The 25,388-nt window shown below is 41.9% G+C and overlaps 1 protein-coding gene across 3 annotated transcripts; it reads right to left on the reverse strand.

Annotated features, from left to right (window-relative positions):
• Positions 1 to 690: 690 nt before the first annotated feature.
• On the reverse strand, positions 691 to 20,693 carry LOC108504707 (meiosis-specific coiled-coil domain-containing protein MEIOC-like). 3 transcript variants are annotated; one of them, XM_017830041.1, is made up of 9 exons: positions 20,592 to 20,693; positions 15,761 to 15,888; positions 11,106 to 11,229; positions 10,683 to 10,849; positions 7,938 to 8,039; positions 5,582 to 7,373; positions 2,984 to 3,118; positions 2,700 to 2,880; positions 691 to 1,197 (listed from the first exon to the last, which is right to left on the reverse strand). In XM_017830041.1, exons 4-9 carry the CDS (start codon positions 10,826 to 10,828, stop codon positions 959 to 961), a joined length of 2,595 nt encoding a protein of 864 aa, XP_017685530.1. In that variant the 5' UTR covers positions 10,829 to 10,849; positions 11,106 to 11,229; positions 15,761 to 15,888; positions 20,592 to 20,693; the 3' UTR covers positions 691 to 958. The 3 variants fall into 3 exon arrangements, with proteins under 3 accessions (XP_017685530.1, XP_017685531.1, XP_017685529.1); XM_017830042.1 differs by lacking the exon at positions 20,592 to 20,693 and adding an exon at positions 20,158 to 20,180; XM_017830040.1 differs by lacking the exon at positions 20,592 to 20,693 and having other exon boundaries at positions 15,761 to 15,913.
• Positions 20,694 to 25,388: the final 4,695 nt, after the last annotated feature.

The raw sequence follows: 25,388 nt of genomic DNA on the forward strand, positions 1-25,388 counted from the left end.
TTTATATTACTAAAATAGAATTTTAAATAAACATTCAATGAACACATCAAAATAAATACGGAATGTGTCTGAAAAAAAAAATTATAGTACCATGAACTTAATTACAAAATTATTGTTTGTTATTAATATAAGTGCATACTATGTTATACAGTTACTGGTTTTTAACCCACTGAGGAACCAATAAATCTAATTTCTAATCCTGAGCGACAGTCTTCTATCACCTGCTGAGGTGTACTCCAATGCAGCACACGCTGCAAAGCTGCAAAATCATTTTTTAATGGAAATATTGAAGTGGACTGGGCTGTGGGAAAGCTCAGTTCACACTGGTTTTGCCAGAAACTGAACTGGCAGCACAGCTGCTGAAGCATCTCACACAGCCAGCGTTCAACACTGATTACTCTCCTCAAAATTAGTGATAACCTGGATGACCTGATTCCCAAAAACACAGGAGTGTGGATTGCTCCTGGCAGAGTGATGGGATGCAAACTACTCAGTGATCACTTTGGCTCTTAAAAGAACTATATTATGGTGCAAAAAAAACCCTGCAGAGCCCTGAATAATTATTAAGTACCTTTAAGTGTGCTAAATTATCTCATTACCAAAAAAAAAATGGAGAATTAAGTTCTACCACACTCTCTGGTTTCTCAGGTGACTGAGACTCACAGAGCTTTGGAAAAGCACACAAGGGAATGCTCAGCTATTGTTTAGTTCCTCTTATCATCGAAATCCTTCCTGCAATACCAGCAGACATTAAAACTGCATTAACACTGCAACAAGAAGTGCCTCCCAACACCAGAATTACGGTAACAGAACTGCAGCACTGACCAGGCACGTGAATTAACCCTTTTGCTTTCTCACATCCCATCAAAAACCCCTCCCCAAGGTGCTGTGCAGGACCCCGAGTCCTTCCCTCCCCATCCTCGGCCTCTCCCCCTTTTGTCGCCGCTCTTATTCCCCGTTATTCCACAATCCTCGCGGGTTCCTCGGGCCTTCCTTGCTCCACGCTGCTTTTTTCTTGTGTGCTTGTGCCTGGAGGAGAAAGCTCCTGCAATGCCCTTTGAACAGCTCCTTGTTTCTCTGGCCCAGCCGGAGGGGTTTTTTTCGGCAAAGTCATCTGTGCCGCGCACCAGAGCGCGGTGCGAGCCCGGCGCGTGGCACCAGCCAGAGCCCTGATGGCAGCTGCCAGAGCCAGGACGTCTGCAACAGGAAAAAACATCTTAAATCAGCGTGCAAGCCTGGAAAAGTTAAAAAAAAAAAAAAATGGTTGGGCTCATCTCCTTAAGTGCGGTCAAGAAACAGCCGAGCTGTGTTGGTTGAACCCCATCGGTTGCGGTTCTTCTCTGTCAAAGGACAACGACAACACCTCACACTCATCGTGTCTGTGCAACGAGTGCTAGTGGAGACTGAGCCAACTGGTTGTTTTCAGGCAGTTTCTGGGTGGATCCCTCTCCCAGCAGGGAAGGACCATCCCAAAGACAGGGAACACTCACTTTGGGACGGGTCAATAAAAGCGCCGAGATCCGGTCAAATGTGGAGATAAAACTCTAAAGTAGCTCCACAGGTGATCTGTTGCTTTGTAACTGGAAGTTCTGCAAGGTCAGGCACGAAACCTGCACGTTTCTACCCGAAACTGCTGATATTTTAACTCTTTAGACACTGATTGTTGACTAGATCTGGGACTAAGCGGATCGAGCTGCACTTGGACTTCTCTGGGAAGTTTAGGAAGTGAGGGGGTCTCAAAATTTGTGACTCAACAAGAGGGACCGGGACCTGATGATACAACAATCCACTGTAACAGATGATAGAGCTGTTTAATTTAGAGACTGTATTGGCAATAAATCTAACCATAATCATCCACGTAACCACCATGTCCTACTTCTCATGCCTGGCCAAGAACCTTCCTTCCACTACTCCTGACTTATGCTGGGGGTTAATGTCGCATGACACAATTTTAGGAGTTATTTCAGGACTCAGTTTGCACATAGGACTATTATTTTAAGGATCTGACATCATGCTTGACACCTGAATTGCAAAAGAAAAACATTTTGACTCTGTTTAGAGTTTATCTTTCCCTTCTAACAAGGAAGAACTATCCTTTGCTGGAAGCCAAAAGGAACCTCTCTGTCCTCCCCACTGCAGCAGCAGGAAGTGCAACCCCTCTCTGGAAATCATTTTCTGAAGAAAAAGAAAGTTATCTTTACCCCCCAAACCCTAAATTCCTGCATATATCACCTCTACTGCTGCTACAGGTTCCTCTGGCTTTACTTCAACAGAATTTGGAATGTAATTTCTGGTGTATCTGTGATTTAGATAAGGTAGACAGACATCATTAATTAACACAACCCCAGCAAATTTATGTTTTTAATTAATTCTACTTGCTTAAAAACAAGTATATTTTTACTTTCAGGACAGTGACTTATGGTTATATCTAATATCACTGAATAGTTTTTACAGTTCTCTTAGTCAAGAGCAAAATGTTTCGAAGTGTTTAAACCAATAACAGAAAAATAAAAAAAAAAAAAAATGCAACAGATCTCAAAGTAACTTAAAGAGTAACAAGTGTGTGTTTACAAATTTTCTTTTGCTGGAGTGGCGAGAACTGCTGCATATTCCAAACTGACACGTTTTAAAATTGGGTATATTCGCGATTAAATCTCTGCCAAAGGTTTTTTCGGACTCCAGGGATGAGGAGCAGGTACCTTTCTCGTGGCTAGACCGTGGCACTCCGTGTCTCTGGGGATTAGCAGCATTAACAATCTCATCCTTCCGACGGGCCCGTGTCCCATGGATGGCTTCCATGTGGTGTTCCAAGGCCGTGGATATGTTCCTGTGCACGGGGGCACCACGAAGCCTTTCCATCGTTCCTATCAACGCCACCACCTGCCAGGAAACACCAAAAATCGTTAAGTATTTATTAAAAAAAGCCTCCCTTACAACAAATATAAACCCCCTCCCAAAGAAGTGCAGGAATTGCAAGGCCCACCCTGGCTTGTTCCCGCGACTGGTCGACGATCAAACGATCCACCCGGGATGGGTTGGCAGGGAGTCGGGACACGGGGGGGTGGCTGGAGCTGGATGTGCACTTCCCTGGGAAGTGTCTTGCAAGGTCAGCTTCAGTCTGAAAGGAAAATGAATGCCAAGTGTAAATGTTTGAGATCAGTACAGTGTGACAATCCATTCTGGGGGGTGCTTAGAATTATCAAGTGCGGTGGAAGTGCACTTCCCATCTTTGCCTTTGACTGCATTGGCTGGAAAATGTTTTCAAGTATCCTAGAATCTCAGAATGGTTTGGGTTGGAAGGGATCTTAATGATTATCCAGTTCCACCCCCTGCCATGGGCAGGGACACCTTCCACTAGCCCAGGCTGCTCCAACCTGGCCTTGGACACTTCCAGGGATGGGGCAGCCACAGTTTCTCTGGGCAACCTGTACCAGCGCCTCACCACCCTCACAGACAAGAATTTCTTCCTAAATCTAATCTAACCCTGCCCTCCTTTGGTTTAAAGCCATTACCCCTTGTCCCATCACTCCATCCCTCGTCAAAAGTCCCTCTCCAGCTTCCTTGCAGGAATGCCTCCCTAATTTCAGCTCTCCCTCAGAGTACAATGCTCAGTGGCAGGGGGTCAGGCCACAGAGGTGTTATCTGAGCTGGATATGTGCTTTCCTGGGAAGTGAGAACCAAACCTGTGCAACTTTATTTTAACCAACTTTGGACACAGACCCAGGCAAAGAAATTCTTGTGCAGCACCCAAGGAACAGGCACTTGAGGATGTGGTTTAGTGGTGAACATCGTGGTGCTGGTTGATGGTTGGACCTGATGATCTTAAAGGTCTTTTCCAACCTTACTGATTCTGCAATTCTGTGAATTTAAACTCAGTGGCTCTCACTGCATCTCTCAAATGTCATGTACTGTGATTATTAAAACAAAGGAACAGGTGATCACAGCAGAATAAATTGTATCTAAAGCTCATCAGGATTAAGTCAGATTTAACAAACTTATATCGGCTCTGAAAAATTATTAATACAGCTGCCAAACTCCCTGTTGAGAAAGACACTGGGCAAACCACTTCTGTAGCACAGACAGCAACTAAACATCACCAAACCTACTTTTGGAGAGGAATTTTTTACACTTGGAGTAAAAAAAGATACAACCACAGTAGATTCCCTGTCTCATTCCTTCTTCAGTGTACAGTGGATACAGGAGAGAGGGCCCAGGTGCAGTTCAAGGTAAGGTTAAGTCCACATTCCCACTGTGTACATTCCTACTGCAAATATGTGCTGAAGTCCTTTGCTTTTTGCTCTACTGACACTTCCATATTATTTAGTCTCTGCCCTCACCTAACATGGATTACAAGAGCTCGCTGATTCCACCTCCTCTCATCTGAGAAGCCTGAAAGGCATCCAGAAAAAAAAAAGCAGATGGGAAAAGAGTCATGGATTCATATAACACCACCAGGTATTTAAGAATCACAACTAATGAGTAATTAACTAATTGATCTGCACATTTAATAGTGCAGGCAACCTCAAATATAATAAAGGTGTCTGCAGGTGGAGTGTGTAACTACAAAAAGGACTGAGAAATCCCAAGCAGATCATTAGGATAAAACTGGATCTCATGGAACAGACCAGATCAAGCGAGTCAGTTAAATCCCTTTGATTACTAAGCACGTGGTATGAGGATAAACAATCTTCCTTTAATCATGAAACAAAAAAATAAGAGAGAAAAACTACGATTTAGTCTTCCCAAATGACTTAATTGACACAAATCCTGCCTGAGCAGGTTTGGAACAGCCGCCTTTGCCACAACAGAAAGCAGAAGGGTTTCTGAAAACCCCGGAGCAGGAATCACCATCACCCTTTCCCACTTGTAGAGAATTCCTAGAAGACCAGACAGGCAGAGAGGAGTCTTGTTTAGGGGCATCCATGAGAGAACAATATAAGCAGTTCTATTTACACCTCCAAAAGTCCATTAGCAAGGTCCCATAATTGATGTGGGAAAGAAAAAGGTGCTCTCCAGAGGTCCAGTTTGGTCAGACACCTGTCTCCTCATCAGACCAGGAGTCTTCTCCAAAGTGGGAGAAATAGCAAGGCTCAGTGTACAACTAGGACAGGGATCACTGACAATTTAATTTCTGATGTCTGGCACGGAATTCAGAGATCTGACTCCTCTTGGGAAAGCACCTCCTGCTCCTTTATCATTCCCACTTATCAGCAGTCTGATACCTCCCTGGCAACAGTTCTCAGCAAGAGAGTTTGAGGCAGGACAGTGACTGTAAGAAGAAGAATATTAATTGTGCAATTTCCTTTGGGAGAGGGCACATCCACTCAAGACACTGTAGGTTTGCCCAGGATCAGTTGCTTAATTTTCTATATTACTAAACCCAAAGATTTAGTAAAATAAGAAACCAAAAGGGAAAGACAATGACAACACTGACAGTAAAAAAAAAAAAAACAAACACAAAGCCAAAACAATTAACAACAACAAAAAAAGCCAGCCACAGAAGAAATACTAAGTCTTCTCTTTCTTCAATGTGATTTAAAACCAGTCAAGTTCTCAGGAATAATTATCAGTTGGGTTTTACCTTCTTTCTCTCCTTCTCCAAAGCTCTCCACTGCTCGTAACACTCCTCCAGTCGGATGTGAAGCTCATTAGCAGGTCCACTGCGGTTCCTTGGGGGTCTGTACTTGTGAAACGGGGGTGGGAAGGCCAAGTAGGGGGCAGCCACTTCCCCACAGAACAGGTCGTTGAGGAAGGGGCTCAGGGGGTTCAAGTCGTCGCAGTGAAAAAGGTCAACGAGTTCCGAGAAGGGGAACGGCGACGGGGGAAAACCCAAATTATTCGCTGATGAAAGCAGGTGGTGATTAAACAGAGGCAGGCTGGGATTCTGCTTAAAATCAGACATTAACGGGAAAGAAGGAAGAAAAGAAGGGTTGATGAAGTCTGACAGGCTGCCACCATTCTCACCGTGCTTTTTTGGGAACATATTGAAGGGAGGGCGGTTTGGGGCGGTACATCCCAAATGAGGAATCCAATTCCTTCTGCCTCTTCTGTCATCTTTACTGCAGTTTTCCTGGCTCTGCTTTTTTGGAAACCTGTGGTATTTCCCAGGGTCTTCACTTACAGCCTTCTGCTGCATCACCCAGTCAGATGAGGAATCAACAGGGAGTTTATGGTACGGCCCCTCCTTGTTAGTCAACGAATCCTGCTGGGTTTGCCCGACGGGTTTCACTTGCTTCTGGTTTTCTGAGGTGAAATTAGAAAGCCCCAAGTTATCAGAAAAACCATTTGACAATTGTAACCTTCCATCTTTCCTGGGAGGGAGGACAGGTAGGAGCTGTGAGTAGTAAGAGGACTGATGGGTGGGAGAACCCCCAGACATGGTCGAAACCCCCGAAGACGACTGTGGACTTGTGACCTGTTTTCCGTAGGGAATATCCAATCCAGCTGCCAGACCTTTCCCATCCAGCCACGCACATCCATGGTATGATGAATAGCTCCCGTTCTGCACGACGTTTTTCACAGATAAATCACACTCAGCTACCTTAGGAGAGAATTCTTTCGGGCCAACATTAATCTTACATTCGTTATTATTATTATTAAAAGCACTCCCCAAAGGAAAGCCACAATGGCCGTTTTGCACGTGGGTTTCCTGGGGTTTCCTGGCTGTTTCCCCGGGGAATTTATCTTCATTAGGGGCTTGGTTGAAAAAATATAGTGATGGATGGAGAGCTGACTGCAGTTTGTGAGCAGATCCAACGTTTTCATATCTTTTAGGAAGCCAGTGGTTGTCCTGGGATACTTTATCCCAAGAGTTATCAAAGGGCTGCTTGCAAAGATCAGGGGAACACTTAGTTTGTTCTTGAGCATAGTTTTTCAGGGCTTTTCCTCTTGCCCTTTCACTCTTCCAGTACTCCTTCTGAGCATTAGTGCCTTCTTTCAGCCTGCTCTGAGAAGAAAAAGGGCCAAAACTGGAGCCGAATTTTTCATGGTCTCCGTTGAGCCTCACGTGGTCGTAGCTGCACAGATGCTGATTAAAGTTCACCCCGTGAAATGAAAACCCTCCCTGGGGAATCCTGTTGTTATTGTTGTTTTGCAAGGAGGAATTTTCAGGGTAGCTGTTGCTCAGGACACCGTCGGGCTGAGGGCGAGGGCCGGGTGGAGAAAGCCAAGACTCGATGAGCTGGAGATCTTCCAAACCTCTGGGCAGCATCTCCACATCAGGAGGCTTCTGCAGCTGCTCCTGGTGGCAGCTCTGTGTCCTCCCCACCAGGCTTGGGAAATCCCTGCTTTCCACAGGGTGCTTGGCTGGGAATCCCCCGTTGCTTCCCAGGTCAGGCGCCCACATGGGGGGAAACAACCTTGAAAGAGAATTCCTGCAGCAGAGTTAAACATTTTATCTTTGTTTATTTATTTTATTTATTTAATTATTTTACACATTTCTTACATTACACACCATGGTTATTCCCCTCCACTACACATCTTTCCCGTTACATTGTTGACCAACCATCCCCAGCTCTCCTCAAGAAAAAAATAAAGGAGAGGAATATTCCCACTGCAGTTGAGGAAATGAGGTCTGTGAAATCTGACTACCAACACTGTTCTCTGCTGTTTATAATACATATATTCAAAACTGCAGAGCTTATTTGGATTTATTAAATATTTTATATTCCCCTGCATTCAGTCAACTGAATTAATTTTATTTTTTCCCTCCCCAAATGCTGTAAAGCTGATGGAAGACTTTGGAAAATTTGCATTTCTAACAGTTTATTGCCTTTTTTTTTTTTTTTTTTTTCTGGCAAGTAAAAACACTTCCACATTTTAAGGGAATTTATAAGACCTTCATCACTGAACTCTGAAATAATTAAAAATGGGTATCACATCTATGTGACAATGAGCATAAAAAACACAAATTTTAAGAGCTTTCAGAACAAACTTACCAATCTGTAACTGGTTCAGGCTTGTTTGGCTCCTCCAAAATGCTTGACACCAGCCCAAACATATCAGGGCCACTGCCAGAATAAGAAAGATTTATTGGTGCCCTAAAAACAAACAAACAAATAAATAAAAGCTTAGACAAATAAGTCTTTTTTCCTCCTAAACAAATCAGGCAAAAGGAAAAGCAAAGGATAAAACCTTTAATTTATTCTAGCAGCATCAGCTAGTCTGAAATTTGGATTTATTGTACTCTCAGCATCCACACACAGAAATCTTTTCCTGTATCTGTGAATTCTACAGCCTAAGAGGAATAGAACAATTTCCTTGATTTCTTGCTTCACCAGAGACTTCCCAAGCTGTCAAGTGAAGAGACTGGAGCAGCAAGAGATTCTCTTCTCTTTCCAAGAAACAACTATTCCACAGACATTCCTTCAAACCTTGACTGTCTTGCTGGGAGGATAAATACGATCAACCTTCTCAAAGTCTTGGGGATTGTAATTCATCTACTTCTGTAACTCAAAACCTATTATTTTAATCTCAAAAAAAAAAAAAAAAGAAGTTATACTTAGGTTGAACCACTTTTTAATGCCACATTAGAAATAACTTTACCAGGAATATTTACTAAAGCTATAATAAACACCAGAGGTGTTCCACCATCACCAGTTTTACACAAGCCCAACTTTTACCTCAGGTGCAAAATGAGGTCTTTAAGAGCTGCCTGTGCTGACAACTGCCCCTTACTCAGAAATTAATTAAAACATAACACTGTAAGATCTCCTTCCCTGTGACACACATTGTTTTGCTTTAATAAAGTTCACTCCAAAGCTTCTTGTGGCTCAGCTGATCCCTCTCAGTGCCCCTGAAGGTCTCCCAGTCTTCCCTGGTGTCAGCTCATCCAAACTACATCATCTGCTAATGCTGCCACACAATTACTCACTAATTTTGCTGATTAACAGAGACCATAAAATGTGGGATTAACTATTAAGACAAATCACTTTGTTAATCTCTTGCTACAATAAAAATAAGCCACTTATTCCTTACTGGCTTTTAAATACTCATTATATTTTGAATTTACCTACCTCTTACCTCATGACTACTCAGTTCCCTCTGGAAGGGATCTGGTCTGAGTGATTTTATTTAAGACATACACAAGTGCAAAGACTCTTGGAAGTGTTTTGTAAACATAAAACTTTTATTTGATGAGAATCTCTTCTGTGTCTTTGTGAGAAATAGCAAACTTCTGTCTTTTTCTATTTTTCTTAAAGGAGACCTCAAGGAACACCAAATATCTGCACACTCAGAATGGGTGTAGACATGGATTATCACTAACAGACAAGTACCATTTAATTTAATTCCTTTTTTTTTTTAAAAAAAAAGCTACCTTGCAATAATCTAAAGGCTGCCTTTTAAGAAAATATTGAATATTTTAATTAGAGGATTGTCACTGTGCTTAAACCTAACACTTAAAGCTTAAACTGTGACACTTTCCAGGGAAGACTGGGAAAAAAAAAATAGCTTTTCTGCATTATATGTGTCTTCCTTAATTGTTACCTTTCAGCACCTCGTGAACTGGTGGATTCCTCTTTCTCCCCATCTCAAATTTCATCTTATTAGGAAAATGATTAAAAAAAAAAAAAAGCACTGAGGTACTAGAAATACTCACTAGAAAGGCATCACCAAAGTGCCAAAAGCTGCTGTGCCAGCCTGCACCAACCTACCCCCCAAAAAACCAATATTATATTGCCATCATTTGGCATAAAGAAGGAAAGGAGAGAGAAAGGGGGGGGAAGCCCAATATAAAAAACGCTGTTTATGCACTTCTGAGGCTGGAATAGTTTCAATGTGACAATTTTAACTGCTGTCCACAAGCCATGAAACGATCAGGGCGAACGAGAGGACCCATTATTTCAGTGGGTGCTCCCTGGTCACTGCCATCATTCCCTGTTCCTTGTAATCCTCACCCGTGATTTCACAGAAATAATTCCTCTGGAGAGATTAAAAGAACAAAACAAACAAACCCAAAGGAGTTTTAGTTGCTCTCCACTCCCAGGGAAGCTTTCAAACCCCTGTCCAGCCTTCTCTGCACCATTAATAATTTCACTGCATTAAGCTGGTGGATCAGAAGAGCCTCCAACACCAACAGCTGGACTTGGGCAGAGTAAACTTCTCCATAAAAATGTTTCATGATTCAAGTACCAAAAGACCTTTTGCATTCATTCAACATCCACAAGTGCTTTTAACATAAAATCAAACTTGAGTGCACTATATCAAGGGCACAACAAGCCAGTGGGCTGATATATTTTCAGGAGGAGCTGGTACCATATTTATGCTTCCAGCAGCACAGGTACCACTTACACTTGACTTGTTCCTAACACTCTTCATGTTCCAGGAAATAATCTGCATTATCAAGCATGAAATCACAATCTGTGGTACTGAGGGGTGGGAGGCACTGAGAGTGAGTGAGATTTTCCTTAAGGAGTTTTCAGTGGCATACAGGAGTTTCCCCATTTTGTTCCCTAAATGTGATGTTCTTTCCAAATTTTCAGATGCTTTTACAGGTCAACACACATCTGTACACACACCATTTTTTCCCCCCCACAACCTCTGTAATAACTTTTAACACAGCAAAGAAAACTCACTGAGTTTTCAGTTATCCCCTAAACTCTGCCTCAAAAAAGATCTGGAATTCCATTTGTTCTGCTCCATAACAATCCCAGCGTTCCAGATCCCAGCAGGAATGCTCATACCTTTTCTTTGTGCAGTCCTGAAAAGCAGCTTTTGAGCCAATCTCCTCCCCACATCCCGACCAGTCGCTGCACAGCCGGGAAGATTCCAGGGGTGGGGGGGTATTTGGAACTGCTCCCAGTAATGGGGAAAATAACTGAGTGTCCATTGTTTGGTTCTTGCTATTTACCTGTGTTGGAAAGAGAAGGGAATATTTTTATCATTGCACATTTCTGTAAATGAGCAGCAGAGGCAACACAGCAAAGCCTTTACTTTTATTTCTTGAACTAAATAATTGTTCAGGAAAACGAAGCACCGCTGTGATAAAAGGATAAAGTCTAAATCACATTCCCTCCCTTGCCTTAAATTAGTTCAAAGCTCTGTGTGTCTTCTAAAAACGTGTGTGTCTTCTAAAAATAAATATGTAAATAACAAAAATGACTTACTACAGAATAACAGGGATTCTCCACAGATTTCACATTGTAGGTGTTGGGGTGTCGTGTTCACGAGCTCAGAACCTTCTGCTCTATATGACTGGAAATGCACATGGCACAGGCAAACACATCCCCTCTGGAAAACAAAGGGAAGGGCAATTATCCCACTTATATCCCTGAAAACACAAACTACTCCAACAAAGAGGACAGCAGGGAGGGACATCTGTAAACTCCACAGAGCCACGGGTGGGTAAAAAAGAGTAACTTGGATTTAAGTGCTGCTCCAGAATTATTACAAGTAAATTATTTATTCAAATGTTATTGATGCCAAGAAAGGTTGGAGCAGATGACAGTTGAGGTTGCTTCTAACCTGGAATTCTGTGAATTTAGGGGCTTTTTTTTTTTGCTTAGTACAAATCATTGGTCAAACCTTGGTTTAGTGGAAGCTTTCATGGACTGGGAAGATCTCCCTGGGTATTGCTTGAAGAGGTAGTAAAGAAATATTCCCTGGCCAGGTGTGTTCCTGCCACAGGCAGAACAATCCTTTAGGGAATTTTTTTGAATGAAAAAAAAAAGTTTACACTGAGGGGCATAACTTTCTATAAGCTGATCTTACACATCCAAACAAATCCCTATTAAATAACAGAATTAGAGGTACTAGAACCTTGTAGAGGCTGCACAAATACCCTGCAAAATTCCATGCAAACACACTATTCGTATTTGTATCATTTGAAATCAATTTATATCATTAAATAACAGAAAATAATGACTTCCTGGCCCAGGGACCAAGTGGCACCACAGAGCTCGAGTCACACAGGTCGATTCTGACCCCGCAGAAGAAGAGGAGGGTGGGACCCACATTTTGTGCTCCAAATGACTCCTGAACCCCACAACAGTAACATTTTGGAAAGCAGCAGCTGACCAAGGCTGAAATTCCAGGAAAAATTTATCAGCATCAACAACCACAGGCCAATGCCCGAGCCCTGGTCTTGTTTGGGCTAAAAGGGAGCAACACACAGAGATAAATTCTGCTCCTTGGCGAGGGCATAAAATATTCCTGCACGGATTAAAAATAGGATCTGTAAGGAATGGGTTTATCTTTTATTTTCAGAGCCATTAATCACTGCTAATGTGAGTTGTGCAGGACAGTGTGTCTAAAGATCAGGAGACGGAGGTACTTCGTGTACCCGAGATACAGCCCTGGCACTCCCAAAACAGCAGAGCTTGTCCTTCCACCCAGTTAAACACAAGTTCTCCTCTGGGATTTACAGGAGAGCTAACAACAAGTTACAGCAAAAACACGCTCAGAATTTCAGCATTATTAAAAAAAAAAAAAAACCACAACAAGCAAAACGCTGCCTCGAAAAAAAAAAATTAAAAAAAAAATCAAATTATGACAATTACAGTCTTCAGCAGGGCTTTTATTTTATCCTTTCCGCCCTGCAAATCCTGGGAAAGCTGCTGCTCTCACTAAATTATCTCTCAAAACAATAACAAAAAAAAAAAACCTAAAACCCAGGTAGGTTATCAGGATGGACTTTTTTTTTTTTCCTTTCAAAGCATAGCAAGACACAGCTCCTGTTTGCTCCTGAAAAATAAAAAGTGTGCATGTACTAAACTCTCTCCCTGAGTATGAAACTGGACACGCTTTTTCCCCGAGACATCCAACATTTATTAGTCACGTCTTGAAATGCACACAGGGGGCTTTCAACCTCTGCGAGCAGCTCATCACAACAGAGGAGCGAGCAAACACAAATATTTACCAAATACAGTCACTACTTCCAACAGCATCAGGCAGCTCTTTAGCATTTAGAAGCTGTCCCAAAGTTTCTCTTGTTTGAGGAGAAATAAACGAGGAGAACTTTCTTTGCCAGTAAAATGTTAAATATTTTAAGTATAAATGTGTATGAAACTAAAAAGAATCAAAGCTATTAGGCAACAACACTGTTGTATCTGTGACATGAAAAAGGAGAGATTTAGATTAAAGAAGAAATCTTTAATTTCTTCACCTTTAATTTCTTTCACCTGTGAGGGTGGGGAGGCCCTGGCACAGGTTGCCCAGAGAAGCTGTGGCTGCCCCTGGATCCCTGGAAGTGTCCAAGGCCAGGTTGGACAGAACTTGGAGCAACCTGGGCTAGTGGAAGGTGTCCCTGCCCACAGCAGGGGGTGGGAACTGGAAGAGGTTTAAGGTCCCTTCCAACCCAAACCATCCTGGGATTCCCCAAGTCCTTTGCTCCCCCGAACACCAACTCACTTTTTGTCACCTGGCTTCTTTGTGCTTCCTCTTTGTCAAAGGATTTGCTGCTGTTACACAGATGGATTCAGTGCTCCTGCACCTTGAGCAGAGCTGTTACTCCCCCACTGCTCCTCCTGCCCAGTCCATTCCCTCCAGTCCCCAGTCCCACCAAGCTAGAACAGCTGCCAGGCATCCAGAGGCAGATGGACCTACAGATCTCAGTAAGGGACATGATGAACCTCCTGTCACTTGTACCTGGAACAGAGAGTCCTGCATGGCAGACATCTGGGAACAGCTGGTGTTGGAAGGGACCTTTGGAGTCAATGCCCTGCCACAGAGCAGGTTGTTCAGGACCTTGTGCAGTGCCAAGGATGAACAGGACAGAAGACACAGAGCAGTGCCAGTGTCCCCCCACGGGACCCTCTGCCACAGAGAGGAGACAAATCCTCCACACAGAGGTTTCTGCCTCACCAGCACTGCCTGAGGTGGGATAAATATGGGAAGAAATCACTTCCATTGACAAAGTCCCACGTGAACAAGCTCTTCGTTTTCCAAAAAGCTAAAAACTGATTTACATCTTGTGCAAATCCTCTGTCTGAAGAGGATCCACAGCTCTGTGGATACAGGAGACTCGTGTTGTTTCTCATTACTGGAAATGTTTTGTTTCTAGTCCTGTCCAGCAAAGTCCTGGGAACAGTTCAAGGCTGCAACTGCTCTTGTGAGATGGCAGTGGCTGCTGAGAGGGCACCAAAGGCTCCCCTCAGGCAGACTGGAAGGAGTTTTAGGAATTTTCATAGAGACTACTAAGTGATGCCACTGTTACTTAGATCTGGGGAACCTCATGGAAACCAGAATAGTTTGTGTTGGAAGGGACCTTCAGGAGCATCTCATTACAAACCTTGCCATGGGTAAGGACACCTTCCACTAGCCCAAGCCCCGTCCAACCTGGCCTTGGACACTTCCAGGGATCCAGGGGCAGCCACAGCTTCTCTGGGCAACCTGTGCCAGGGCCTCCCCACCCTCACAGGGAAGAATTTATTCCTGTTTAGAGGTAAGAGCAGTTTATGGCTCATATCACACTAATAATTCTTTGAAAGGATATGTTATAAGCTGAAAAATTATGTAATCACAGCTAAATATTTGCTTCATGATACAATTAGAAGAAGTTACTTCCACTGACACCAAGTCCCACCTGACAAAATTCCTGATTTTCCAAAAAGCATTCAGGCTAAACTAGCAAAAAGCCTTTTTACAGCCAGTTATCCCAAAACTGCAGGAACTCCCTGCTACAGAGCATTGCTCAACAATGCTTTTATAAACATCTCTGGTAACAACATTGAACAACAGCACTGCACAGTGTTGTTCCATTTACATTGTGTGTTCTACTCTGATTTCTTGGCAGGATAAATATTTCCTGTTTAGTTCTGCTGTCCCTCACCAAGAAAAAGAAAACATAAGAAAAAGCACTGTTTGGGGTTGGGGTTTGGTGTTTTGGTTGGTTTTTTGTTTGGTTGGGGGTTTTTTGTTTTGGTTTGTTTGTTTGTTTGTTTTAAGATTTCTAAGAGCTCCTACCTACAGCCTTCTTAATCTATAGCACACTGGGACTGGTGAACTCAGGATGTGCTGCTAGCAATTCTCTGAAACTACTGGGTAAAAAAAGGGAAAAAAATCAGAATTCCATACATTGCTTTCTTGGGTTACCCAGGAAATGAACCAGCAGAAGTAAAGAGGCAACAGGGACATGTAAAAAAAAAAACAAACTCAGGGGAGAAAAATAGGTCAGTTATTCAGATATCTCCTAATGTCAGAGATAAACCCATAAAAATGGCAGATTACTGAAGACTTCCTTCTAAATCCCACTTTCACATCATCAAAAAGGCTTTTTGCAGCAGCAAAGGGAAACGTTCCTTTTTAGCAGTCAAAGAATTAAGAAGCTTTTTTCCCCCCCAGGAGAAAGAATCAAGTCTGAAACACCTCTTAGACAGTTGGGGCAAAAGCCCATTAAAAAAGCACTATTTAAGGGTGTGAGGGACTAAGTATATTTATGAGATGCTTGTTCAATATAAAGGATCTATTGCCTAGTTACCATTAAGAGCACTAATGGGCCATTTGTTTTAACAAAAGCACCTAAAAACATTCATTCAATACAAAGTTTGGGGGTTGTTTGGGGTTTTTTTTGGTTCAGAGAAACTTCCAGCAGTTGTTCTTCGTGGTAAGTCTCACAAATGCCTTTGAGAAGAGGAGTGTGTGAGGATCTGCTGAATTCCATGAAAAGAGGATCCCTCCCTTGTTCCTGACACAGTCAAACTGTGATGTAACAATCCCTTCGGGTGTCCAGGGGTTTTTGTTATGTGGTTATTCACTACGAAACAAACACATCACCTCAGTTTTTCCTTCTGTTCACCTAAGCAAATTCACTTTTTGGACTCACCTGTGGCTTGCAACGAGCAGGGGTGGCACTTTGACCACGTCCTTGTTATCAGCACACAGCTTCTCCTCTCTGCAGAGTGCAGCATTGCTGTGCAAGCCGAAATTTAGAGCCTTATGGACTGACTCAGCCTGTTTAAAAGCAATTACAAGAAGAAAAAGGCAATTACCAGATCTGCCAAAGTTGTACTTATGCATGAAAACTCATCTCTAGCTTCCCCTCATGGCTCCTCCCAGCATCCCTATCAAGTCACACAGCCACAGCTCCTCCAGGACCACCCACACCCAACGCCTTGGTGGAGCAATGATGATTTATTTCTGTGAGATCCCACAGGACACAAGAGCTCAGCAGGGACAGAGCTGCTGACCCCAAGTCACAGGGAGCCCTGGAATGGGCAGGAGAGCAGCACCAAGGATCATGCAGGCAGAGGGCTACGGCCTGACACGTCTGCTCTCTCCAACCTTATCCCGTCGGATCAAGGTCCATCCCGCAGCTCCACGTCCACCACTCCAGCACACACGGTCACCCTGTGACCTGCTCACACCTGCCACAGAACTGAACACCCGTCCCCATCACGTGACAGGACACCTGGGAATGCAGATATTTGGGAATGCAGCACCTTAAGGGCTCCATCCCATCTTCACACTCGGGGTCTGTCCATGGCAGAGGCCAGGCTGGCTCCTGCCACACACACTGTCATCCAAATCCAGGTGGGATGTAAGCCCAGCCCCTCGGGACAACACTGACATTGAGGGGCTGGAGTGTGTCCAGGGAAGGGAAGGGAGCTGGGAAGGGGCTGGAGCAGCAGGAGCAGCTGAGGGAGCTGGGGGGGCTCAGCCTGCAGAAAAGGAGGCTCAGGGGGGACCTTCTGGCTCTGCAACTCCCTCCCCAGGGAGAGCTGGGGGGTATCAGGCTCTGCTCCCAAGTAATTAGCAACAGGATGAGATGAAACAGCCTCAAATTGTGCCAGGGAAGGTTCAGTTTGGATATTAGGAAAATTTCTTCACTGGAAAGGTGGTCAGGCGTTGGAAGGGGCTGCCCAGGGAAGTGGTGGAATCACCATCCCTGGAAACGTTCAGAAGGCTTTTGGATGTGGCACTTGGGGACGTGGGTTAGTGGTGAACAGGGTAGGGCTGGGGTAAGGGTTGGGCTTGATGATCTCAGAGGTCCTTTCCAACCTAAATCACAGCAAAACAATGTCCCAGGTCAGCAATCAATGCACTGCACAAAAGTAAGGCTTCATCTTTGCTGGCACAAAGCTTTGGCTGGGGGAAGGGCTGCTCTTATGATTAAGATAAATTAAGATAAAGTGTGCAACCATCACGTTATGATAAATCCTCAAAACCTGAGCAAGCACCTGCTCCTGTCCTAAAGTAATAGGGTGATGTCAGACTACACCCACATCCCACTGTGGATGACCTACTCTCACTTTAAAAGTGGGTTTAATGATTTTAAATGAGTTTCACAAAGCACTAACTGACACCTGAAAGCCCAAACACAATCCATTGAACTCTCTTAACAGGAACTACTTGAAATCATGAGAAACCTCCAAAGCATTGCAGGTGCTGCAATTTGGCTTCAAAACTTACAAAAGAGTCCCAACAAAGCCTAAAATGTACCCAGGTGTTCAAAACAGGTCCAGCCATCACACCCTCCTTCAGAAAAGTGGATTTTCAATGGCAACTGTCTGTGGCTGCCACTTTGTTTTTCGGGGTTGATACAAGCACAAGCTTCTTGCACTGCTCATAAATAATTAATTCCTGAAAAGGCCCCGTTGGGTACTTTCAAGATAGGAGGGTGTCACATTAAAGCTTTGGCAGAAGCCAATGTTTTACCTAAAGCAGCACTGCCAGCTTGCACTGTTACACTGACAAATTAAAAATAAAAATGTTTTCACTGAGTGCTTTAATATCACGTCCTGAACTTACAAATGGTTTTAAGTTTATTTTCTTCTGGCAGTGCTCAAAAAGAACTCTAAGCAAAAAGAGCAATGCCCACAGCACACCACCAGAAGTGCTCCATCAGCAGGGAAACAGGATGAACGGCCGCCGGATGATGCTCATTCCCTGTCCCAAGTTCATCGTGACAGCAACAGTTTCCTTACCACACCCTCTCAGTCTCCCTGGAAATCCCCAAGTCCTCCCCTTCTCATCCCAAGGGTGTCCAGCTCACCCTGTAAGGTGACAGGATAAGCAGCACTGAGTCTGACGGATGGTTCAAAGCTCACTGGGGGAACGACATTCCTTGACAACACATCCCAAAGAAACACAATCCTCCTAATCTTCAGAGTCCAATGTCCACTCACCTTCCCATCAACACTTTAAAATTAACACCAGAAACTTCAAATCAACCTTATAAACAGCACCTGCAGGGTCACCCCACTGATTTTGGTGCCTCCTGATCCACATATCCCAAACCCTGGTTAAAAAGGATAACATTTCCCCTGTATATACACTTACAGACATACAGACACACACACACTTCCCACAATCTTTGAAATATCTAAGCCAAAAGTCTGCAATTCCATGTGCTGTGGTACACCTAATTCTCCAAATTAATTAAAAAAAAAAAAGGAAAAAAAAAGGTGATTTTAAACAATACCTCAGTGTTTTAGGAAGATCACAAGGAAGGTCTAAAAACTTCCACCCACACTCCTGAGGGTTTGCAAGTTCCAGAATCAGGTTACGTGGCAAAACTGCTGTCAAGTCCCAAGACCCACATTTTTCCTTAACACACCTTTTTTCTTCGGTTTATATTTAGGTTTATCTTTACGAAGCCAAAGTGGCAGAAAGTTTGTTGTGGAAGAGATTCCAATCTGCTCCCTGATTCCATCCCTGGAGTAGCACACTGGTACCTCTGTGAGGTTCTTTTTCCCAAGCCAGAATAAAACCCCCAAAAAACAGAGCATTTCTGCAACATCTATATTAAAACCTTAAATTACAATGACAAGAAATTAAACAGAGTAAGGACTCAGGATGCAGATTTATCCACTGGGAACTGCGTATCTGTGCAATTATCACAACTTCAGTCTGCCCAAAATCAGTCATTTCAGAAATTCGAATTTGCAGCCTCTCCACTTCTTGCTTTATTGAAGGAAAAAAAGGAAAAAGGGACTAATTTGCCAGTGGGTCGTTTAGAAACAAAGCCCTGCTCTGCAATTCATTTGAACTGTTTAAAAAGTTACTGATACTGTTTTTAATGATAGATTTTTATAGCTCTGCACACTAACTGTGGTCCAGAGCCACAAGTACTCCAAACACTCAAGTCCCACTATTCCCAAGTACTTTTACATGGAAAAATGACTGAAGCCCTTACTCTGGAGTTTCAGAGGATTTTATATTTTCTTCCAGGCTCCAAGGACACAAGAGAACTTAATGCCAGCTCCCTCTATATATTCACCTTCACTCACAACTCCTACCACATATCACACTCCATTATCTCCTGGCAGTCCAGGGAAACACAAGGGGATACTAAACAAACAGGTAGAGAGTTTTTACTGAACTTCCCCTCGCTTTAAAGTCAACTAATCCAAAGGCACCTTAAGTGCACGATTCGCAGATTATGTCCTGTGCTGTAAAACAGGATTACTTGCACTAATATAAACCTTTTTGTTTAGGGATATAAAATTCCAACTGAAGTCACAAAATACTTTTCCAGATTCACTATGACGGACGGACAACCCAGCACAGTTTAAACTCCACCAAACCAAAATGCCTTTCAAAACATATTTTAAACAAAACGAAAATGCTGAAGTTATCCATCACTGAGTGTGTAAAAACCACACTCTTAGAAGTTACAAACTGGCACGCGAGGCCAAATAAACAGAACTTTTTTTCACCAGCTGCATGAGGATCAGGGCACACAATACATAGAGATTTGTATTTTAATTTCATTAGACTCCTGAGATTGGATATAAAGCCACTTTTCCCACTTGACCGGCTGCTCACTTAGTGATATTCAAGTACTAATAGGTGTCCTCAAAGATCTAAACTGTTTCTAAAAAAAAAAAAAGTGAAAGAGGATCCACTACCTGCTTGAGAAGTTACTGTGTTTCTCAGAGAAAAGACTGACATCAAGTATTCCCACGTTTCCCACCCACTTTTTAAGTCTCCTTAGGAAACTCCGGTTGCCAACAGCAAGAGACGTTTGTGTTTAGAGAACTACGGGGTTTTTTCAGGCACCCGCAACCACAGAATCACTTGAGAGGCTGAAGCAACTCTCAGGCGAGTAAGTCACGACTCTTACTTTAAGCTACAGCAACCCAAGCCAGCATTACGGCGCAGAAATCACTTGGATGCCTGAAATCCCAGCATCGCTCCAGGCGAAATCCCAGCATCGCTCCAGGCGAAATCCCAGCATCGCTCCAGGCTACTCCCCAGCATCTCTCCCGGAGAACAAACCCGCGGGCGAGAACCAACTTCCACCGAGACCAACCTGCGCAGCTGCTCCCACCAGCCCTTCCCCGCGCGGCGCCGGGAAGCGGAGCCGGCACTGGAATGCGCCAGTTACTCCAACATAGTTACACTCCAGCCTCGGTTACTACGCGCCCGCTGTTGCCAGGCTGTGGGGAGCGTCTCTCCTCCGCCCCTTGGAGCCGCAGGACAAGGAAAACAAGGGGGTTTGGGGCTGGCGCCGAGGGCTGCCCCGCACAGGCACTGCGAGAAACGGCGCGGAATTCCCGCCCAGAACGTCTCCCGAGGGAGGCGGGGGGGGTTTCACATCCAGGCGCCCTCTCCAAGTCCTGGGCGGCAGCTGAAATCCTCCCCCCCCGCCCCAAAACCCCCTCAGCGCGCCCGAGGCCCCGCGGCAGACGGGGAAGAAGCGCCGAGCTCACATTTCGGGTCCCCTCCGAGCCGCGGGCCGGGTGATGTCAGCGCGGGGCCAGCGGGCGGGAGCACGATGGGAGTTGTAGGCGCTGCCCGCCGGCGGCGGCACCGGGAGCGCGGGGGCGGCCTCGGGACCGGGAGCGCGGGGGCGGCCTCGGGACCCACCGCCCGCCCCCGGGGCGTGATGGGCGCTGCCCCGTTCGGTCGGGAAACGCTGCTCAGCCGGGAGAGAAGGGCGAGGGGGTGTTTGGAATGCACCTCCTCCTTCCCAATTAGCAGAAGTGATTTCTGAGTAATTATCCTCAGGTGATCACTATACTATATTTTATATTTCCTATTTTATACTTTATATTTTATATTTCCTAGTTTATATTTTATATTTCCTATTTCCTATTTTATATTTCCTATTTTATATTTCATATTTCCTATTTTATATTTTATATTTCCTATTTTATATTTTACATTTTATATACTATTTTTATATTTCATATATTATTTTACATTTGTATATTATTTTTATATTTCATACATTTTATATTTCACATATTATTTTTATATTTTACATATTATTTTTATTTTTCTGCATAATATATAAATATTATTTATATATTTAAGGTTTTGTATATTTCTTTACTGCTTATATATTTAAATAATATATAAAAGTTATATATAATGCACATATATTTATATACTTCATTGTATATTTTATACTATATATTCCATAATATATATTATGTATATTCTATATATATTCTATAATATATATTATTTATATTTTATATTTCCTATTTTATATTTTATATATTATTTTTATATTTTATATTTTTTATTTTTCTACATAATATATAAATATTATTTATATGTTTATGGTTTCGTATATTTCTATATTACTTATATATTTAAATAATATATAAAAGTTATATATAATGCACATATATTTCTATATTTATATTTTATCGTATATTTTATACTATATATTCTATAATATATATTATTTATATTTTATATATATTCTACAATATATATTATTTATATTTTACATATATTTTTATTTTATGGAGATATATTTATATGGATGTGTTTCATATTTTTATAATATATAAATATATTTCTATAATGATATATTTTATATTTCTATAATATCTATTATATTAATATCTCCTTTTATACTTTATATAAATATATTTATGAGTATGTTTTATATTTATGTGATACATATAATATATTCCTGTTACATATCACTGCATTAATAATTAATGCATTTTAATTTGGAAATTAATTTGCTAGTTAATACATTAATTAATAATGTGGTAATGCAATTGTGTTATATTTAACATACTATATAATATATGATTATAATATATATAATATATATAATATTTAATATATATATTATATGATATAATATAGTGTATATATACTAATATACATATGTGTGTGTGTATATATACATGTATACATATACATGCACATATATATAAATACACTGTATATTTGCACATATATATAAATACACTGTATATTTTCATGCTTCCAAACCATTTAGGTTGTAATCAGAAAGCACAAGCCAGTCAGGAAATTTTAATCATTACAATATACATATAATATACAGTATATGTATAAACATCATATTTGACAGTGCAAGAGCTCTCATGACAAGCTCTTCCATCTCTGGGGCTTTGGCATCTCCAATAATTCACTGGAATTAATGGTTTTTTTGGTGGTGGTGACACTCCTGCCACTTCTGCTCCTCTCTCCCCACTGAAGGTGTCACTGGCTCACTCCAGCTGTGTAACCATCCATGAGAAATCAAACCCTCCGCTTTCTGTAACAAGAATTAAACACAAAGGTTGTTTGATTAAAGGCTTTTTTTCATGCTACAGCCACTTGCCTTCTCCCCACTTTCAAGCATCTCCTCATCAGTCACATTTCATCACCCGGCAAACATTTTTTTCCTCAATAAAGTCGTCATTTTTCCACAATCCCTTAACTCAGATGATAAATCCTGATCATCCCCTGACATCCCCCTGTTTTTAGTGCTACGAAAAGAATGAACATAATTTTAAGTAGATAACAAAATCCAGAGACAATGGAAATGGCAAACAGAGCCATTTTCATCTTTTTCAAGGAAATCAACACAATAATTATTATATTAATATGATAGTTATAACATAATATAGTTCAATTGCTGGGAAGTGTAGCCCATCATCAGGCAACTACTATTAGTCTTGAGACTAGAAAAAAAGAGAGAGCACAGTGCTAAATTCCAACCAAATTAAAAAAAACATACACACAAAACCCCAAAAACACTAAAGCTGCCCTGCAACATACATTTATCTAAGTCATCCAAGTTAAAATTAAAAATAAGTTGTTCACCCTGAACAACAAAACTGCATTGAAAGCACTGCTAAAATACACTGTGAGTGCCACACAGCACATGACCTCCCCCAGATATTAAGTTTATTCCACACAGCTTTTCTGACACAGAAATAAATAGGAAATCGGGTCACCTCTCCCTAAAAATTTCAGTCTTTGTTTGCTTTATTGTTATTCCCCCCCTCCAGTTTCTCTCCACAGAGCTGTGATGACGTTCCCGGACTGCCACTGTCCTCCTCCAGCTGCCTGGAGCAAGCAAAATTTGAGAATATAACCATAAATAAACACGAGACACGAAGCTTTTATATCTATTTCCCTTTTTTTTTTTTCCCCTCAAAAAACTGGAAAGATCGAAAATCTCAAGCAGGGATTAAAAGGGAAAAAAAAAAAAAAAAAAAGAAAAAGAAAGCCCAAACATTTCCAGTGTTCCGGCAGCACAGCAGTAAAGTACAAACTCTTATTTTAGTGATAGGAGTAGACAGCAAAATTCCAGGACAGAGGGAAAGAGAGGAAATCCAGACACAAATCCACAAAAGGAGTTTAGGCATGAATTATTTCCACTAGTTTGAGTACAGCGTGTTACAGAAAAAAAAAAAACCCAAGACAGCCTATTCTGAAGGGCTCACAGTCCACCTAAAAGCAAAATTCCACTCAGGGAAAGGATGGGGAAAAATAGTTTAAATGAAAAATGTAGCATTTTTCTGTGTTCCCATCCAGCAGAAACTGTGCTCCCAACAATATTAAGTGACTAGAAAGAGTAGGAGCTACACCCTCCTCTCAAAATAACATCTAAAATGCCCCCGGCGCTTGTGCAGAGTGTGGTTTCAGTAGGAATTGCTGCGAAAAGGGGATGAAAGCGGCCAAATTTTCCAGCACTGAAAACGCTGGAGAACTGGAGTCTCCTGGAAAAGCAGGATCACCACAGGCTGTGAGGAATAAATCAGATTTGTGACTCTCATCCGCGCAGTATTTGGACACTCCCCGAGGACCTCAAAGGTTTCAGCAATGCGTTAACAGCAGGAAAACACACCCAAAATATTAAATATTAAGCAAATTTCAATATTGGGCACATATTAATATTTGTGAGGGCGTTTTAGAGTTGCTGACTTCAAGTAATGCAGCGTGAAGGTGATCACACAGGACCTCCTAGCAGTGTGAAACCTTATGAGTAATTATATCTTCAATATTGGATTGCAGTCATTTTAATAACTCAGTAGAACAAACATTCTATGTTATATATGTCATATAGGTTTTACATATATTTTATATATTTTATACATTACATACATATGTTATGTATATTACATATGTATGTTATGTATATTACATATATAAAATACATAATACATGATAATATATCTAAATATAATAATATATAAAACATATATATAATTATGTATATGTTTTTCTATATTCTATTTATACATTATTATGTGTTATGTATTATATATGCATTGTGTACGTATTATGTCATGTATATATGTATTATATGTTATACATGCATTATATATGTTATGTATATATGTTACACATGAATTATATATATGTTATATATTATATACGTATTATATGTTATGTATGTATTATATATGTTATATACTATATATGTATTTATGTTACACATGTATTACATATATGTTATGTATATGTTACACATGTATTATATATATTATGTTATATATTACATATGTATTATATATATTATGGTATGTATTATATATGTATTATATGCTATATATGATAGATAAATAGATAGAGAGAGGGAGATAGATAGATAGATAGATAGATAGATAGATAGATAGATAGATAGATAGATAGATAGATAGATAGATAGATAGATATTACAGAGTAAACTGATGAAGTATGAGCAGTCATTCTTCTGGACTCTTCACCACACCAAAACACCTTTTGGGGAATTTTACTATGACAGGATATATAAAAAACGTGACAAGGAAGGAAGAACTGCTACTAGAAAAATTTAAAAATGCGGGGGAAAAAAAAAAGTAAATTTTCTTTTGCCCGTAACCAGACATTTCAATGTATTTCCCTCCACAACCGCTCTTTCCCTCAGAAAACACCGCTTTTTGGGGGGCGTCCACACCGCCCACAGATCCCTATCGGCGCACACGCGAGAGGCCAAGTGCAAGAGCCGGACAGCGTCGTACTTTCGCAGATACGTCCTTTATTTCTTTATTTCTGCTCCTCCGGCAGCCACAGCGCTTCCCTTCCCCTCACGTTTTCCCGCCTCCCGCCATGAGGGAGCGGCGCGAGGCCACACCCATCCCCCCCCCAACGTCCTCGCGCCGCTTTTCCCGCGCTCCGGGCCCAGGCGGGAACGCAACGGCCGCCGGTGGGAGAAACCACTGCGAGGGGGACATGGGGGGGGAGGGAAGGAGGGCAAGGAGGACGGGAAGGAACCATCGTGAGGA

Source organism: Lepidothrix coronata, unplaced genomic scaffold (genome assembly GCF_001604755.1).
Source record: "Lepidothrix coronata isolate B3197 unplaced genomic scaffold, Lepidothrix_coronata-1.0 Scaffold173, whole genome shotgun sequence".
NCBI classification, from domain to species: domain Eukaryota; kingdom Metazoa; phylum Chordata; class Aves; order Passeriformes; family Pipridae; genus Lepidothrix; species Lepidothrix coronata.

Excerpts from the sequence above, each read along its gene's own strand:
- LOC108504707 (XM_017830041.1), bottom strand. The coding sequence starts at position 10,828 with ATGGACACTCAGTTATTTTCCCCATTACTGGGAGCAGTTCCAAATACC. Across the intron at positions 8,040-10,682 it reads CAGGACTGCACAAAGAAAAG|GGCACCAATAAATCTTTCTT; the intron begins GTATGAGCATTC and ends GTTTGTTTTTAG. Across the intron at positions 7,374-7,937 it reads CCTGAACCAGTTACAGATTG|GAATTCTCTTTCAAGGTTGT; the intron begins GTAAGTTTGTTC and ends ACTCTGCTGCAG.